At 43.2% G+C, this 19,341-nt stretch overlaps 1 protein-coding gene across 3 annotated transcripts in view; it reads right to left on the bottom strand.

The window, feature by feature from the left end:
* Window positions 1-16,261, bottom strand: part of KHDRBS2 (KH RNA binding domain containing, signal transduction associated 2) — a 694,643-nt gene extending 678,382 nt beyond the window's left edge. For all 3 annotated transcript variants that reach the window (XR_007774032.1, XR_007774033.1, XM_050950940.1), the window contains exon 1: window positions 15,927-16,261. Coding sequence is in view for 1 of the 3 variants with exons in the window: in XM_050950940.1 (XP_050806897.1) it covers window positions 15,927-16,017 (91 nt within the window). In the remaining 2 variants the exon portion in view is untranslated. The remainder of the gene's footprint in view (window positions 1-15,926) is intronic.
* Between the last annotated feature and the right edge of the window lie 3,080 nt (window positions 16,262-19,341).

The following is a 19,341-nucleotide window of genomic DNA, read 5'->3' as shown; positions in this document are numbered from 1 at the left end:
TGTTGAAGTTTTTCTTTACTTCAGGGAAATTGAGTCTGTACTCACCAGGGAATTGGTGGGAGGAAGAAATCAAGGGGAGATCTGTGTGTTGGATTGCTAGCCTGATTTTGCATTCCCTCTGGGGGAATAGGAAAGTACTATTTGTTTCCAGGATTGGAAACAGAGAGGGGGAGTCCCTCTGTGTAGTTTCACAGAGCTTGTGTCTGTGTATCTCTTCAGGAGCACCTGGAGGGGGGAAGGGAAAAAGGATTATTTCCCTTTGTTGTGAGACTCAAGGGATTTGGGTCTTGGGGTCCCAGGGAAGGTTTTTCAGGGGGACCAGAGTGCCCCAAAACACTCTAATTTTTTGGGTGGTGGCAGCAGGTATCAGGTCCAAGCTGGTAACTAAGCTTGGAGGTTTTTCATGCTAACCCCCATATTTTGGATGCTAAGGTCCAAATCTGGGACTAAGGTTATGATACTCTGTTATCTAAAATCATCTAGTCCCACATTAGGGATATGAGTATGGACAAAAGGTATAGCCTGCAGTGATGACAACCTTCTCCATAGTGTACACTATGCCTTATTAGAGAGATTGTCTTGAGGATCTCCAACCTTCCCATTTGCCATTGAACAGACCTTCTGTAAACACAGAGCACATGTAGCAAATACAAAAACTGTTTACTTGGAAAACATAATACACCCCTACCCGATATAACACAACCCGATATAATATGAATTCGGCAAAGCAGTGCTCCAGGGGGGCAGGGCTGTGCACTTCGGTGGATCAAAGCAAGTTCGATATAACGCGGTTTCACTTATAACACAGTAAGATTTTTTGGCTCCAGAGGACAGCATTATATTGGGTTAGAGGTGTAATTGGAAAGTATTTAGGATTGTGAACTGTCTTTAATGCAATAAGTGTTATGCTGTTTTTGGAAAAAGGAAATCACAACATCATTTCTATCTTCATTTGTCTCCCTTTTACAAAGGGTCTGTTCCTACCTCCCACACTACTCCTCTACGCATTCTTTCCAGTCACCTGGTTCCCTTGTCCCCTTGGAATACACTGTGCAGTCACCTGGTCTTCTTCTACAACTGACTTGTTCCTGTCTCTGCAGCTCTCTATGACGTTCCTCTCCTGCTGTAGCTGGCAGGTCCATTTACATTAGTTGTTCCAGTCCACAAGAACCATTCCTTTCCCCTTTCTCGTCCTTTACAGCAAAAACAACTAGGCTAGCTCCTTCTCTTCATTTTTAGCTGTTTCCACAGGCAGCCCCCTCTTTGCAAAAACAACCCAGGGCATCTATAAATGCAGCTGAAGAAAATGAAGAGATCAAACATTCCATGGATCATAAATGGTCCACAAACCAGTTTAGGAACCACTGAGCTCTACAATTGTGAAACTCTATTCTAAGCTGGTGATTTAAATACTTCTAACCACCTAAGATGAATTTCATAATGTCCACAGCAAATGAATTACATATCTGCAATTCAAATCTACTAATAACGAAAACTCAATTGTTCACATAAACCTTGCCTGTATGCAAGCATAATAAATTTCTCCTGCTTGCTTTTCAAAAATCAAATATAAAAATCAATAAATAATAAATAATAATTATTAATAAAATAATTATATTAAATGTTATTGTTATTGAAAAGTAGGGTCTAATTGATACAACAGCAGCATTCTTGGCAATATGCTATTCATAAAATATAATGAATGTTTTCCCTAACAAGTTTAGTTTAGACCTTTAGAAGATGAGACACACTGGGAAGTCCAGAAGTGAGGATAGAACTCACTACTTGAAGTCTTTTATAGGAAAAGCATATTTTTAAGGACTTGAGAAAACTGGGATGGCATTTCATAAAGAGAGAGCAGCATGGAAAAGTACATTTGAGATAGGAAAGGGAGGATAAAGCTGACAAGGCATCAAGACTTGCATACTTGGTGGAACAGAAGAGTTGAAGAGAACTCAGTGAGAGGAAAGGTCTGGGTTCAAGAGGAGAGTAGTTAAGAGTTTTGAAGGAGAGGACAAGAAGTATAAAATGTGATACAGTGCTTAAGGGGGAGTGTAGTGGGTCAGTCTGATAGCCAGCTGCCTGTTAGTGGCTTCACAGCTCTTTCTGGACTGATCATTCTAGACAGAGCTCTGGCCAAATCACATGTGGCAAGCCTCAATTCCTCCCGAGTCTCTCTTCCACACCCCTTTGGGTTCTATCATGGTAGAGGTACAGAGAAGCAAGGTAGGGAGACTCAGGCCTTCCCACTCCATCACATCCCAACAGAGGACCCTGGAAAGGTGTCACACTAACCAGACTTCTTGTGGGTCCACCCCAAGTTATACGCTCCCCTAGGTCACTTCCTACTGGGCTGTGGCTCCTCTGTTTGGGGTGTGGTCAAAGGCTAAGGAGTACGCACTTTTTCAGTAGGACAATGTCTGATTCTTTGCAGTCTTTTGTGAGTTTCCAACTCCCAAAGATATGTCAGGGTAGGGGACTCTGTATCACTGCTTCCAGAGTAGCTTAGGAATGATACTGTCATTCTCCTCACAGCTTCAGACATCAGCCGCACTTCCTGGCTCAATCTGTAGCTCCTTCCCTTGGGGTTCCAGGGTCCATTTAAACTTCCCTTCCACCAGGAGCATACCCTGCAGCTGGGTGAGGTCTCCCTAGCCCAGTACTGTAAACCCATCACAGGGAATCAGTGAAAGAAGGGAGTGATATGGTCTGATTAGGAAGATGATTTTGGCAGCTTTGTTCTGAACAAGCTGGAGGAGGGCAGTATAGAAGAAAGAAGTTGGAGGAACAAAGAGGAAATGATGATCAGAGCCTAGACAAGTATTCTGATCTCTGTTATCAAGATGATTGATATAAATAAATAAAAGAGGCCCTTTCCACGTCACTTTGTTCATAATACTGATATAGTCTCATGCAAAATCGAAAGGGTTCATAAAGAGAAAAAAGAAGCAATCTCAAACTGTGTAACTAAAAGCTGCAATGAAGATTAAAGAATTCTAATTTACACATTAAAGGAATTTAAATAAAAAGCAAATCAGTGTTTCAGTAATAGCTTTTAAAATATAATACCCAAATATAGTGACTGTCACCGGTCTAACCATAATATTTCAAAAGGTTTATAACTTCTGTTACAAGGGAGAGATTACTGTGGCACATTTGTACAGCTTTGGCAGCATCTTTATGGCTGGAAGTTTGTGTGTGTGTGTGTGTGTGTGTGTGTGTGTGTGTGTGTGTGTGTGTGTGTGTAATTGTTGTTTAATTATAAGTATATAATTTCATTATACAGATACCTATAACATGTCCCCTAACCCACAGCCAAATACACTAACATCCAAGTCATAATTGTTCATGGAATGGTTGCGGAAGGTTAAAACAGGACTTTGAACTTTCTTTCCTTATTTTATATTAAAATAAATGCAGTTCATTTAAAATGCTTAGCAGCTGCTTTTATCTATTCATTTTAATTAATCAAAACTTAATTGTAAGCTTTCAGACCTCCCTATTAAACTTTCACATTAAAATAATGGAAAGGTTGAAAATTTCTGGCTTTCATCAGTTTCCTGAGGTGGGGGTGATGGAATCTATTACACCTCTTAAATTGGGATTTGTCTAATTCCCTGCACTTCTTATTCAATTCTCCCTTAGCTTTCTCTCCACCTCCTTCTCTGAGTCATTATCTCCATCTTCTTTTTTATATTAATTCCTCCTCTCTCACCCTTGCATTCTCCTTCACTTTTTATCTCCTTTCTCCTTTGTTTTTCTGTTCCTTTCTCCATCTCCCTTTTAAAGATATTTGTTACTAGTACCTAGTAAAATATCTTCCAGATAACTAAAGACTGTGAGAAATAGGGAGAGGAATAGATCAAGAAGAAGGAAGAAACCATGGAGCATTGCTACCGGTTTACAATTAATTTCCATCTCCAGCTCTAGATTTTGTTGGGTTTGATATAGCTGCAGAATCGCATTAAACTCATTTTCCTGGGTGTATTTCAAACTCATTTCTCTCTGCTTTTTCTCTAATTAGATTTCTCTTTCCTCTCTTACTGCAGGAACTTTCTACTTGAGTTAACAGCACAAATGGTTAACTGTAGAAATGTGCTATCTCATAACTTGGGTAAGACTGAATAAACAGCCAGAACCTCACTCTTCTGCTGTCACTGTTTTTTTGCTCCAGACACATTATTTCAGATGACTCATACTTTTTAAGCATCAACAGTGTTTTCAATTGTGCCATAGATGGTTTGTAGAGCCACAGATTGATATTGGGTATACACACTACCATGCCATGGTCTACTTGGAAATTTAATTCTTCTGGAAGGGGAACTAGGGACTCAAAGTATAGCCTGAATGCCTCTTTGTTTCCTTTCCTTGTTGACATTGTAACCTTCAGTGCTCCTTGTTCTTTTCCCCTAGATCACTAACTTATTCTTCACAGGCTGTTTCTGCAAATTGCTCCAAAATCTAGATTTATACAAGCTGACAGAGGTAGGCAAAAAAACCCCAAACACTAATATTAACAATAATTCAGAAGAAAAAGCACCACAAAACAAAACTGAATTAAAAAAATGCAAAACACAGGTCACTTTGCACTAGTAACAGCCTATCTGAACACCAATCAAAACATTGCAGTGAAAATCAGAGTGGGGAAGAGAAGGGGGAAAAAATCTGACCACAGAAGGACAAGAATAATTGTCAAGAGCCTTTGAACACAAAAAGGTATGTGAGCATCTGCACACACATTGCACGCATATGTCTAAATCCAGACACAAACCATCAGGAGGATATGCCTTCTCATTTTAAAAATGTGATTTAATAACCCCTAATAATTTAAATACCAACATTGGGGAGATAACTGCATACACTTTTGGGGAGCCTAAATTGCTTAGTAGTTCTTTTGTGCAGTACATATATCAGAAAAATAAATATTATGTATCCAACATTATGCTTCTCTTTCATGCTGAAAAGTATAGGAAGATTGAGATGCAGGAAATTATCTTGTTAAAATTATCCTTACCTTTATCATAGTTTATTTAGCACTCATAATGTCAAAAGGGAATTCAGAAAGGCAGGTCACTGAAAACAGTTTGGTACTGCTATTTGGTACTGGTATTTCACCACAGGAACCCAGCCACACTGGGTCAGATCAATGGTCCTTCTAGCCCAGTATCCTATCTTCCAACAGTGCCCAATGCCAAATGCTTCAGAGGTAATGAACAGAACAGGGCAATTATCACGTGACCCATCCCCTGTGGTCCACTCCCAGCATCTGGCTGTCAGGGGTATAGGGACACCCAGAGCATGCGGTTGCATACCTGATCGTCTTGGCTAATAGCCATTGGTTCCTATGGAGAAAGTCCAGAGAAGATCAACAAAAATGATTAAATATCTAGAAAACATGACTTCTAAGGGAAGATTGAAAAATTTGGTTTGTTTAGTCTGGACAAGAGAAGACTGAGGGGGGGACATAACAGTTTCAAGTACATTAAAGATTTTTAAAGGGAGGAGGGAGAAAAATTGTTCTCTTTAACCTCCGAGGATAGGACAAAAAGCAGTGGGCTTAAATTGCAGCAAGGGCAGTTTAGGTTGGACATTAGGAAAAACTTCTTAACTGTCAGGGTAGTTAAACACTGGAATAAATTGCCTAGAGACATTGTGGAATTTCCATCATTGGAGATTTTTAAGACCAGGTTAGACAAACACCTGTCAGGGATGGTCTAGGAAATACCTAGTAGTGCACTGAATGCAGGAGACTAGACTAGAAGACCTCTCAAGGTCCCTTCCAGTCTTATGGGTCTATGATTTAAAGGACATGGTAATATCTAGGATTATTTTGTCTGGAACTTATGGTAGAAGTGTTAAAGGGGATTTGACCAAGGTGTTTAGTATTATGAAGGATCCAGTCCAGTCCACTCCCTGTACTATGCAGTTCAAACTTTATCTCAAACTCCCAGTTTGTCTAGCCAGACCACAATGTCCCATGATATATGCAGCCTCCTAAGGAATGCATTGTAGAATCAGTTCTGCTCCCTGGTGGCTACACTATATTCCTCACCCTTAGGCCAAATATTTTATATTATACACACTTTAGTAAGCCCCCTCCCATTCCTTTCCCTTCTTTCAAAAAAGTATTTCCTTTTCATATCTCTACAAAATGACTGAGTAGATGAAGAGAGTTAGGGGCTAGGTGAAGCACTAAACACTTCCCTCTATTAGTGCCATTAACTGAGGGAGAGGGAATGAGCTTTGAAATTGAATACAATTAAAAATCACTCACTTTGTGTGGACGACTTAGCCTTCCTCTGGACTGCAGTTGGGATAATTTCATTTCATTTCAATATAATGGCTGTTATATTTTTTAAAAATAGGATTGTACCCAGTCAGTGTGCTCAGCCTAAGGTACCGCTGCTGGGAGCACAAATTGCATATACTGTGTTTGCATTTTAATAAAGATTAGTCATGAAATTATCCAACATTTCCACATTTATGCATTATAACAGGGATCTGCAACCTTTGGCATGCAGCCTGCCGGGTAAGCACCCTGACAGACCAGGCCAGTTTGTTAACTGCCGCATCCACAGGTTAAGCTGATCGCGGCTTCCACTGGCCGCGGTTCGCTGCTCCAGGTCAATGGGGGCTGCAGGAAATGGTGTGGGCTGAGGAAGGCAACTTCAGAGGCAGCTTCACTTGTGTCATTCTTTAATGGTTTTAGTTTATTTAGTACTCTCTAAAGTGATGTATGTTCAGGACTCTCCTTGCATTATACAGCGAAAGACAAAGATACTTTCTGAAACTGTTAAACTTCTAAGTATATAATGCTTGGTAATGTTCATCCTGTTTTGAATAGCTAAGTAGTCCAACTGATATATACCATTAAAAAAACCCATGCTACAGTATAAAAGTACTTCCATTTTCCTTGTTTATTATTCTAACCATTATATTCGGGAAGGAATTTTCCTCCAGGGCGGATTGGCAGGTGCCCTGGAGGTTTTTCGCCTTCCCCTGCAGCGTGGGGCACGGGTCGCTTGCTGGTGGTGTCTCTGCAGCTTGAGGTCTTCAAACCATTTTTGAGGATTTCAATAACTCGGTCCTGGGATAGGGGTTGTATAAAATTGGATGGGTGGGGTTCTGTGGCCTGCCTTGTGCAGGAGGTCAGACTAGATGATCAGATTGGTCCCTTCTGACCTATGAGTCTATGAGTCTATGAGTCTATATTTAATGTTCTCAGCCAACAGCATAGCATAGCATATTTGTACAGCAACTGTCATAAACAAATAGTTAAGGGTTAATGTCTCTTTTACCTGTAAAGGGTTAAGAAGCTCAGTGAACCTGGCTGACACCTGACCAGAGGACCAACAGGGGGACAAGATACTTTCAAATCTTGGTGGAGGAAAGTCTTTGTTTGTGCTTTTTGTGTTGTTCGTTGTTCGCTCTTGGGGCTAAGAGGGACCAGATGTACACCCAGGCTTTCCCAATCTTTCTGAATCAGTCTTTCAGGTTTCAAAATTGTAAGTAATAGCCAGGCAAGTATGTTTGTTTTCTTAACTTGTAAATGTGGCTTTTTGATGGAAAGATTTTTACCTCTGTTTGCTGTAACTTTGAATCTAAGGCTGGAGGGGTGGGTCCCTCTAATCTATATGAATCTGAGTACCCTGTAAAGCATTTTCCATCCTGATTTTACAGAGATAATTTTTTACCTTTTCTTTCTTTAATTAAAAGCTTTCTTTTTAAGAACCTGATTGATTTTTCCTTGTTTTAAAATCCAAGGGATTGAATCTGAACTCACCATGGAGTGGTGGGGGGAAACGAGGGGGAATGGTTAATTTCTCCTTGTTTTAAGATCCAAGAAGTTTGGATGGGTGTGAAGCCTCTCAAGGCAACCCAGGGGGGGGGGAAAGGAGGGTGATGGTTAATTTCTCCTTGTTTTAAGACCCAAAGGGTTTGGGTCTGGGTTCCCCAGGGAAGGTTTTGGGGGAACAGAAAATGTGCCAGACACTAAATTCTGGCTGGTGGCAGCGTACCAGATTTAAGCTAGTAATTAAGCTTAAAAGTGTTCATGCAGGTCCCCACTTTTTGTACCCTAAAGTTCAAAGTGGGGGGGAAACCTTGACAGCAATTGATTCATAACCCATTAAAGGCTATGAAGGAAAAACTCTCACTGACTTCAATGGGCTGTGGATCAGGCCCATTATGTCTAGCACATTACTACACTTTAGAAATAATACATAATAATAGTATTTAACTTGCACTACCTCTACTTGTTTCTTTTCATTTAATAAAAACAAAAATGTAGATCAATCATGAGCTTAGGCAAAATGTTAAAGACTGCCCTAAAATCATTGTTTGCAATGAACACAAAACTTTTAAAATGCTAAGGAGAACTTTCATGCTTTCTTAAGTCAATCTTCTAATTATTTACTCTGTTTCCAGGGACAACAAAATAAATGATGATTAATAGAATCTTCCTTCTCTGTCAACTCAGATATCCTCTCCCCTGATGTAAACACCAGCAAAACACACATACAAAAACAAACAAACAAACAAAAAAACCACACAAAACACAAAAAAGCATAATAGCAGAAAAAGTGACTGTAGATTATATTAATGTATTAACATTTATATTGAACTTATTTTAAGTTAAAACTATATTTAGAGAATGTGAACTAATGAACTCTCATTGCTGCTAAGACTGCAGATATCGTTTGACTAATAGCTTATTATATACTATTAAATAAAAATTACAGAAGTGTCTGAGGCCTAACTAAAGTAAATCACAGAATTAACCAATAATCTTTCACAACTTCGATAAAGATATGCTCTTCATGTCATTAGACATTGCAAGGGAAAGTAATTTGCATGCAGTGACCTTATTATTGCCCCAAGATTCACATTAGAAATATATATTAATGATCCAAAACCACCTTGTTATATAAAAAGCAAATTAATTTCCAGGGGCCTAAAAATAAAATACTGTTAGTTGTACAGTAGACCCAGTACATTAATCTGGTAGGAGGCAAAATGCAAATATACTGAGCCAATAATTGTGATGCTGGCTACAGCAATTACTGCAGGTTTGTGTCAATGATAGCAGTAGGGCTCAAAGGATCTGGAGGCTGTATGACTTCATAACTGTTGAATTAATGGCCCTGGTCCTCCAAAGAGCTTGATGAGAGTGAGCCTATATGGAGCCCAATTTATTTGAATGGGCTCTGGGCAAGCTCAAGGTCTGCCCCCATGGAACAATTTGCAGGCATGGGCCTAAGTCAAGACTTATATGGAGGTCGGTGTAACCCAGGAACCTCTTTGTGCCAACTGGCTGAGGGCACAGGAGGCATAGAGTTTTACAAGTATCCCCTGGATTACCCATATGCACAATTCATGCCAGGGTGGCATGTAAGGGCTCTGCCAAGAGCCCATTGGTCATCATAATCATAGTAAAATGTATGAATAGATAATATTTAAGAAGTTATGCATCTATACTGGAAATGATGTTCTTAAATCTTTGAAGTTAAAAACAGGTCACCAGGAAGTGACATGCCACTGACAGGTTCTGTTCAGACAGGGTGGGAGGAGGTTACCAGATATTTATATCTCTTATTGTGTATCTCACAATCTAAGGCTATTTGCATATGGAGTTACTAGCTAAAAAGATGGCAAAATAAACAACAGATCATGAAATCTATGGGAAGAAACACACAGCGGGAGGGTGTATGGTTTATCAATAAAGATCAAAGGATTGTGTTGATATATCTGGGGTTTCAAAGAGACACACAAGATTGTGCACTTAGGGGACAAGCTGACAGCATCTTTGTCTCATGAAAAATTGTTGTATCCCCACTGGCTTCAGGGCATCATTTGAAAATCTGAGGCTAACTGTATTGTCATGAAATATAGGACTATCATTCTATATATTATATAGAAATTTCTATGGGGGGCAGGTATTTTTGTTTTGACTGGGTTTTCTTGCCTTGGGTCTTTGTACTCTTTGTGCTAGAGGTGAGCATGCAAGTGTATTTTACATCACATCTTGCAAGACATTTTCACAATCACACATGCATAGTCCATGCTATATTTGATTTCTCTGCAGGCAATTGTTAGTTGTCGCTACAATGATGGTGTAACCAGGCCTGGCTCTAGGCACCAGTGCTCCAAGCACGTGCTTGGGGCTGCACTTTCCAAGGGGCTCACTCCGCCTCCCACCTCTTTTTTTTTTTTTGCTTGGGGAGGCAAAAAGACAGGAGCCAGCCCTGGCCAGAGCCCTGCCACTGGAGAGACAGAACATCATCCCCTGGAGCTGAGCCTGGGCTGTGGCAGTGAGAGGGGCTCCCAGAGTGTGTGAGGAGCCAGGGAAGGAGGGAAGCAGGGCCCGGGATGCAGGAAGGGAGAAGGGGTCCTGCTGCCGCCACTGCTGGTGCTCTGAGTCTCCCCAGGACGGCGCAGCATTTCCCTGACCGAGTGGGTGGCGCAGGGGGTGCAGATCCTGGCTTGTGTGCTGATGGGGCCAGTGGCTGGGCAGCCCGAGTTGCCAAGGAGCTGCGGCCTCCCGCTCCTGCCTCCGGACTCAGCCCTCCACGCACCTCCTCCACCTCAGCCCCATGCTGCTGGCCCCGTGCCCCCACAGCGCCAAGGGTGAGAAGAGGCAGAGCCCGGCTCCGAGTGGGGCAGCGGGGGATATTGCCCCGCCAGGGAACCCCCACGGCTCAGGCACCTGGGGGTCAGTGTCCATCCTTTCAGCTCTGCCTGCACGGGGCTGGGGAAGTAGGTGTCAGCACCTGCCCCTCTCAGCCTTTGCACCCTCCGTCCCACTCGCAACCTCTTCACTTGCACCTCCCCCCATCGCTCCTTCACAGCACTCCTTCCCCTTCTACTCTCTTCAGCCACATCTCTCCCCTTGTACCCTCTCCAACCTGTCTCCTTCCACACCTCCCCTTCCCCAGCACCTCTTCTCCCACAACCCTCCTGATACCCCCTCTCCTCCTCCACCCTCCTCCGTGAATACATCACACCCTGCTTCTCTGCCAGTGTAGAGCACCCGAGCACCCCCATACCCACTCCTCTGCCTGAACCCTCTTTACTAGATCCCCATCCCTTTCCAGGTACAAGGGTTGAGGGTTAGTCCCTATGCCTTCCATGTGCATTTGGAGCACTAAAGATGGGGTTGCGGGGGACTGGGGGGTGAGATTTATACTGAAGTGAAATAAAAATAGGAGAAACGGTTTGATCCCCACTGCAAGTGTAAATGAGGATTGCTGTGGTGAATGAGGAGGTCACGTTTGGGGTGGGAGGAGCCCAGGGCTGAGGTGGAGGGCAGCAAAAAACCTAGAGCCAGCCCTAAGTCTAACTGAATGTCCAGTTGCTGACACACTCTTACTAAAAATAATGATAATACTGTTGTAAGACAGAAGTTTTTAAAAAAGCAAAAGATGATTTAGTAGCTTGTAGGTTGCTATAGGTCACCTACATTTACACATCATGAATCACACAAACATGTTTTCATACATATTCATAGATATTTTAATCATTTTCATGTTTGTTTACACTCATGCAAAAAGTTTTTTTTTAAAAACCACATAAATCACATCATGTGCTCACCTAGACTCTGTGCAGCACCTGTCACAATGCTACTAGCAGACAAACAAATATTTTATATGGAAGGTGTAGGGTACAGCTCAAAAAGTTTTCTTACTGTTTTATTGATACGTAAGATATTACTTGTTTAAAACAAATATTAACTATTCGTATACTAATGGGGAATATTACTAGAAGCAGTACTATCTTATTTATCAGTAAAAAAAAGTTCAACTACAACCAATTTACAGTGCAATCTGTTAATATGAGCCATCAAAGAGCTTGTTGTTATTCTGACTTTTATAATAGGTGGCTGCATAATCAAGTATAATTAATAAAGAGAAACTCTCTCTCAGGGACTTGGATTTTACTGGCTGATAGACCAGGGTAAGCAGCCACAATTAACAGAGGTTTCACTGTATTTAAAACTGATTGGATGATATTATTTTAATAAATAATTTGAATTTGGGGTAAATATACTGAATAAACTATTACAGACCTGAATATATATATTTTACAAGTTTTTCTAATAAAACATTTGTGAATAGTTCCCCCATCTCTAATGACGTGATCATGATTCATAGATTCCAAGGCCAGAATGGACAATTGTGATTATCTAGTTTGACCTCCTGTATCACACGGGGCATAGAACTACCCCTAAATAACTCTTAGAGCATATATTTTACACAAACATCTAATCTTGATTTAAAAGTTGACAGTCATGGAAAGTCCACTATGACCCTTGAAAAATTGTTTTGATAGTTAATATTCTCACTGTTGAAAATTTACACCTGGTTTTCAATCTGAATTTGTCTAGCTTCAATTTCCAGCCATTGAAATGTGTTATACCCTTCTCTGCTAGAGTGAAGAGCCCACTATTAATTTTTTGTTCTCCTTGTACATATGGCTAATTACTCTCACTTAAAAATGTATGTCTTATTTCCAGTCTGATATAGGGATCATCGTTACAGGAGCAGGCTAATGATACTGAGGAAGGACTGTGTTGTGGTGAAAGCACTGGACTTGGCATTAGGATACCTCGGTTCTATTCTAGACTGTGCTACGTATATCCTGGGTAATTTTCGGCAAGTCACTTAATTGCTCTGTGTCACAGCCCCAAAATTGAGATAATACTTCCTTTGTCTGTTAAGAATTTAAGTTCTTTAATGCAGGTATTGTCTCTTACTATTTTTAGCGCAGTGCCTATCACAATGGTTGGGGTTCCAGCAGTATAATAATAGTGCTCTGTACTTTTGTTGGGTGCTGATTGCTCTCCATCTTTGCTAAGTTAAATGGAGTTTGAGTATGCTTAGTACTGACACTATCTAGTCCCCAGACTTTAATTCCATATGCATGACCCCTTCTCTACCTATGGAAAAAGGCATTAAGGGGAAAATATATAGTCACATTTTAAATAAGTTACAAACAATGAAAAAGATTTCTAAAGAACATTATACAAGTTGTTGAAGAAACAAAATGATCTTTATAATGCAATAAGGTGCCCTAAATTGAAATTGTATTTATGGAGTGTTTATCTCCTGTATGCCTTTCTAAGGATTCCACAGAAGATTATCTACTCTCACATCCAGGTGTTAGCAAGTGACATAAAAAAATCACAGCACTTTCAAGTTGGGGTGAATGCAATAGGCTCTCAATTCTGAAGAAAAAAAAGAGAGAACATTACAGTACTGTGCATTTAATTGAAATCAATTGCCAATCAAGAGGCACGATAAACAGTAATTAAAAAGAGTAGCTGGCTGCTATGAAGATTTTCATATTTTTTTTTCATACAGTCAAAATCTGGAATCTGAGGCCATGGTTTCAATATAGACATCCCACAGAAACTCAGTGGTGTAGGAATCCTTTTACAGTTATCCAGTTTTGTTCTATCTGTGAGGCATCCAGATGCATTTATGTCTATTGTATATACTTCCCTTCTAAAGGAAAAATCTCTGGCACGGTTATTTATAGCCAGTAGTAACAAGTACATTTGTTCCTACTGCTTTAACTAGTTGCTCTCATACTTTAATTAAACTGTTTCAGTAGTCATTTTATGTAAAAATCTAAAATGGATCTCTAGAAAACTTGACAGATAGTGTTTTGAAGGTTAATATCAGGTATCTGGTGTGAATCCTATATTAGCATTCTCTACAGCTTCCAGAGACAACTTACCATTGTCTTTTTAAATATTCAGGTACACTCAGTCCAGTTACACTCAAAAGAAACCAGTAAAGTATTAATTTACTCAATCTCAAAAGTTGTCTGAAATGCAACTTTTGCATAAACTGCAAATCCAGAAATGACACTTTTTTAAATTTGACTATACTTTCCACATATTCAATTATTTATTTCATGTGTTCTCTCTCAAATGCACTCTTTCAGTAGATACTTCCCCCTGCTGGGAAAAGATCAAATTGCAGAGTGCAAGAAATATGCCCCTTTGAGCAAAAAAGAATTTAGGTTCATCAACTGCAAATTAGTATACCAGCTGTAAAAACTATTGTGATTATCTCTGCAACAGCAAGATAGGTATTATAAGTCTATTAAATGTGTGTCATTGTTCATGCTGGACTTCCCATTATCAGAGAGAAGCTCTCTGAAAATCTAGATTCAGTAACTTTATTCTCAGTCAATAAACCATGTATTTAAGAAAGATAATATGAAGGCTGCTGACCTAAGAATTGTTTTAAGTGCTAGCACAAAAAGTTGTAAATGCTTATGAATTTGCTTAAAGGCATATGGAATTTTGGAAAATTATTCACTTTTCTAGATTTTAGGGTAGTTTACATTTGTGATGTAATATTTTTATGAGCTCATCACAGGTTTCTTTGTTTTAGTTTATTTTCAGATTTGGATACAGAATCTTGATTTATGATTCATTGTCACTACTTCTCTTTTACATTTGTATCCAATCTAGACAATCTTCTAAAGAATCAACAACATACACAGGAAAAAGCAACAGAAAGCATGAGGAGAGTTTAACTGATGGTACTACTTCTGCAGTTGAAGGGCTGTACAATAAGGCCTGTAGTCAATAAGTAACAACATAGCGTAGTAAGAAAGATAAAGTTTGTAAAGTCTTCCTAATTAAGTAATTTGGCTGTCTCCAAAATTCACAAAATGTAGTTATATCACAAGCACAGATGATATAATGAAGACCAATTTGTGTCAAGACAATTCTTTAGATCACAGTACAAACCTAAGATAAATGCATCAAGTCCTTATTGAAATGATGTCATGAAATTGATATGCCATATCCAGTGAATATACAAAACAGAAAAGTCAACTGACAAAATGCTGCATTATAGATATAGTAGTGGATTTAGCTGTTATCATATAAACCGAAACATGATACTTAAACATGAAAAACAAGATGTAAAGAGTTTAATGAGAACCTTGCATCTGTCTTTGTGTAAATAAAATCAGGTACCATATAAAAGCCCTACTAAAGAACCTACCCAATAGCAATACTTCATTTGCTCAATGAAATAAATCATTTTAATGACAAATCATGAAAAGACAGGCATTTCCAGTACTGAAAAATAAAATATACATCTTTATCATATACACATATAATTCTCAAAGCTGATATTTGCTAAATTAATGTTATAAGTTACTCCATACAATGGCTAGCAGGAGCTATTCGTGAACAAGCTTGGAAAACTATTGCTAACAGACCCGGAGGACAATATGCATCTCTCTATATAATAAATGTTCTCTGCCTTACTACAACAAACATATAAAACACAATCCATACTTTGCAAAGCAACTGATCGTTGATTATTTCCATGCACAGTAGACACAAAAGAGAAGGAATAAGATCTTCCACAGTGTTTCATCGTCAGCGATGTAATTCTGATTTCCTTTCTAGTGTTCAATATTTCTACAGAAACCTGTGAGCTTAAACAGCAACCCTGCACTAGAGAAAGGCTTCGGAAATACAGACTATATAGTTCCTATACACACATTCTCTCACTAGCAATGTGCTGATCACAATTTACTTTGCCCCCTCCTCCTCTCCCATCTTTCCCACTTCAGAAGTGGGCATTTCCCTGAACGCTGCACTTTCTTGCTCATGCCACTGCCTGCGATGGCTAAGCCGACTAGTCATTCCTCATCCCGATAGCAAGTCTCAAGAATCTTTGCTGGTATCTCTCCCATCTGAGAGGTCTGGTCCCTCCAAAAGAAAGGGGAGGGGTGTGTCATCTGCCTGCCTGCTCTAGGGCGCGGAATGCCTTGGCTGAGTCCAAGGCAAGGCGCAGGATTCCGGTTGGTTGTCCATGGCAGCACTCGTCCCCTGGCTAACACACCAAGGCAGCGTGAAAGAGGCAAGCCACACGCCAGGAGGAGCGAAGTCTTACCTTCAGCCAGGAGGCGCATTGCATGAACAAAGGACGGGTCCAGGCTGTCCTTCTCTGCCATCAGCTCGGGCAGATATTTCTCCTGCTCCATAGTATCGCTGCTGCTGCTCTCCACTTGGGACCGTCCGCCCGCCCTAGGTGCTGCTCGGATGCAGTGGCGCGGCGGCTTGGCCGGCTGCTTATTGTTGCCTAATTCCCTCCCCCGCTCCGGGCACCTGGGGTCTCTCGGCTCCGCCGGCACGGAGCTGGCCTGAACTCCAGCGGGGGTGCCCTGCCCTGCGCTGCCCCTCACAGCCACGGCTCGCTCCGTGCGTGCCTCTGCCCCTTCCACTGAGCTACAGCCTGGTCCCCGCGGCCTTAACTAGAGAGGCGGGAAGAAGGGGCCCCCCACCTCCCCACCCCGCTCATTGGTGGCTGCGCGCTGGAGGGCGGAGACCCGCAAGGCGGCAGTGCGTTGCTGCTGGCTCCAGCCCCTGCTGCCTGGGGGCGCCGGCTGCGCTCGCTGGCCGAGGTGCTGAAGCAGCGGGGAGGACGGAGCAGCCTGGGCCACGCGCTGGGGCAGCAGCACCCAGAAGCCGGGGGACGGCGGGGCAGGGCCGGGGAGCGAGCGAGGCTTTCTGCGGCTCCCTCCCACCCGCAGCGCGGCAGAGGACGATTCCCGGTTGTCCCACTGAAGCCCTGTGTCGCCCCTGCCCTCCGCTGGGGCTCGGGTGGTGGGTGGCTCTGGGGGAGACAGGGTGGTGGGTGGCCAAGCGGGGGGCGGCGAGAGGATTTACAGCCGCAAAAGCGCTCCCTGCCCCTGCCCTTTAGTCCCGCCCGGGCGCGGGGAGATGCGCGGAGTCCCAGGACGGACGGGGAAGTTTGAATCCGGCAGCTCTCTTCTCCCGGGAACTTTTCGCGGGTGCCGAGGGGCTGCTTCAGCGGGCCCAGCTGGGCTTAGCCTTGAGCAGGGAAGGCGGAGGGCGCAGCGCCCTCACCGAGGGAAGAGAAGGCGGCTCGGGTAGCTGTAGCCTGGGCGAGATCAACTTCCCTGAGACTGCGAGCGGCTGCTTAAACAGGGCAAAAACCGCGGCGTCTTGTGAGCGCAGCGGGAGGGAGAACGCTCCGGAGATACCCCGCGGCGCGCAGGGAAAGGGAAAGCCGACGCTTCCCTGCGAGCGGCCCCGAAAGCTCCCGCCTCCGAGGCTTAAAGCTGCTCTGCGAGTAAAGTAGCTGCAGCAAGAGTACGTAAAACGGAACGTATTTATGTCAAGTCCAGCTCGAAAGACAACAGTGACTGGAGTTTATAGCCAGTCACCACCTCCAAAAATATTACTCGTAAAATCAAAACATGTGAACGCCTGGACAAAGCTTCCCGGGGCAATTTGAACGTAAATTGGAAGAAATGACATTTTCTCAACACTCCTGTGTCACCTTTTGCTCAGTTTCTAGGTGTAGCTCTCTCTACTTTTGACTTAAAATATTCTAATTATATCAGTCAAATGACGAAACACCCTAGATGCACTAAGCCTGTTGTGGAGTGACAGAAAGAGGAAGCGAATGTAAAAGTATGGACTGTACATCTATTAACATATCCCAACGGGTCCTGGAGCAGACCAGCCGTGATCACCATGACCGAGAAACTTGAGCTATGATGACATCTATACCGGAAGACAGATGCAAATGGCAGTTCCACACTTTCCCTGCTATGTGTTCACAGTTGAGGGATTACACCTGTTTACAAGAATATATTCAAAATGTCTGGCCCAGCGGAACCTCCGCAGGCAAGCCACCAAAGGCAGCCTGCCTGCCACCCTCGCGGCGACTGGCAGAGCTCTCCCAGTGGCTTGCTGCCCCAAGCACACGCTTGGCGTGTTGGGGCCTGGAGCCATCCCTGTCTATATCTATGGCCTTCCTGCTCACAAAGTGGTCATGCCCCCGCCGAAGGCTGACACGGCACAGAGGGCATGTGACACAGTGATCTGGCTCGGGCAAGATTGCTAGTGAGGCATGATACTTTTGCCATGAAGCAAACACAGCAATTCTTCCCTGGCCTCTGCCACTGAATGCGTATATGCATTACAGTGTGCCCTATCAGTGCAGGAGGACTGCATGAGCTCGGAAAACGTGTCATCACGAGTGTGTTTTTTTCGCCTTCTAATCTGCAGTAACCTAAGGGATGGAGATGATAGGGGGAGCGTAGAAACATTCTAGGGGAACTGCATGGTCACCTCTGCTGCTGAGTTCGCCATGCTGGCCAAACAGGAAATGAAATTCAAAAGTTCCTGGGGCTTTTCCTGTGTACCTGGCTAGTGCATCTGAGTTAAAAGTGCTGTCCCAAGTGGTCACAATGGAGCAGTCTGGGGTAGCTCCTGGAGACCAATACCATCGAATTGCTTCCACACTACACCAAATTCGTCAATGTCGATTTCAGAGCTAATCCCCTCATTGGGGAGGAGTAGAGAAATCAATTTTAAGAACCCTTTAAGTCAACAAAAATGGCTTTGTTGTGTGAACAGGTGCAGGTGCAGAGTTAAATTGATCTAACACTGCTAAAACTCAAAGTGTAGACTGGGGCTTAGAATGTCAAACAGTATGTATAGCCACTGGCGTGACAACCACCCGGACGATGTCTCAACGTTCACCTTCATCCGGGTGGAGGCCTATCAGTCGCGCCACTCCTGGCTGGACCGCATTTACCTGTCGCGTTTCCACCTTTCACAGGCCCACTCCTCCAGCGTTTGGCTGGCCCCCTTTTCAGATCATCACCTTGCCACCGTGACGGCCTCTTTCTGCATGGAGAGGCTGGGGCCGGCCTATTGGCACATTAATAATAGTTCGCTGGAGGATGCGGGCTTCGTGGCGTCCTTCCGGGAGTTCTGGCTGACCTGGCTAAGGCAGAGGCGCGCCTTTCCCTCGGCACGGCGGTGGTGGGATCTGGGGAAGGTGCGCACCCGGCTTTTCTGCCGTGACTACACCCGGGGTGCCAGCTGATGGAGGGATGCAGCAATAGGGCAGTTGGAACAGGAGGTCTTGGAGCTGGAGAGGCGTCTGGCCGCCAGACCCGAGGAGCCATCCCTCTGCGGAGCGTGCCGGGAGAAGCGGGAGGAGTTCCGGGCCTTCGAAGACCATCGGGCTGGGGTGCCTTTGTTCAATCTCGCATCCGCCTCCTTCGGGAGATGGATTGCGGCTCCCGCTTCTTCTATGCCCTGGAGAAAAGGAGGGGGGCCAAGAAGCACGTTACCTGCCTCCTGGTGGAGGATGGCACCCCATTATGGATCCGGTGGAGATGTGCGAGAGGGCCAGGGCCTTCTACGCGACTCTTTTCTCCCCGGATCCAACTGATCCTAATGCTTGCAGAGTGCTCTGGGACGGTCTCCCAACGGTCAACATGGGCGACCGGGACCTGCTAGAGCTGCCTCTCACTCTGGCTGAG

Source organism: Gopherus flavomarginatus, chromosome 4, assembly GCF_025201925.1.
Source record: "Gopherus flavomarginatus isolate rGopFla2 chromosome 4, rGopFla2.mat.asm, whole genome shotgun sequence".
Taxonomy (NCBI): domain Eukaryota; kingdom Metazoa; phylum Chordata; order Testudines; family Testudinidae; genus Gopherus; species Gopherus flavomarginatus.
This window is presented reverse-complemented; position numbering and strand designations above follow the sequence as displayed.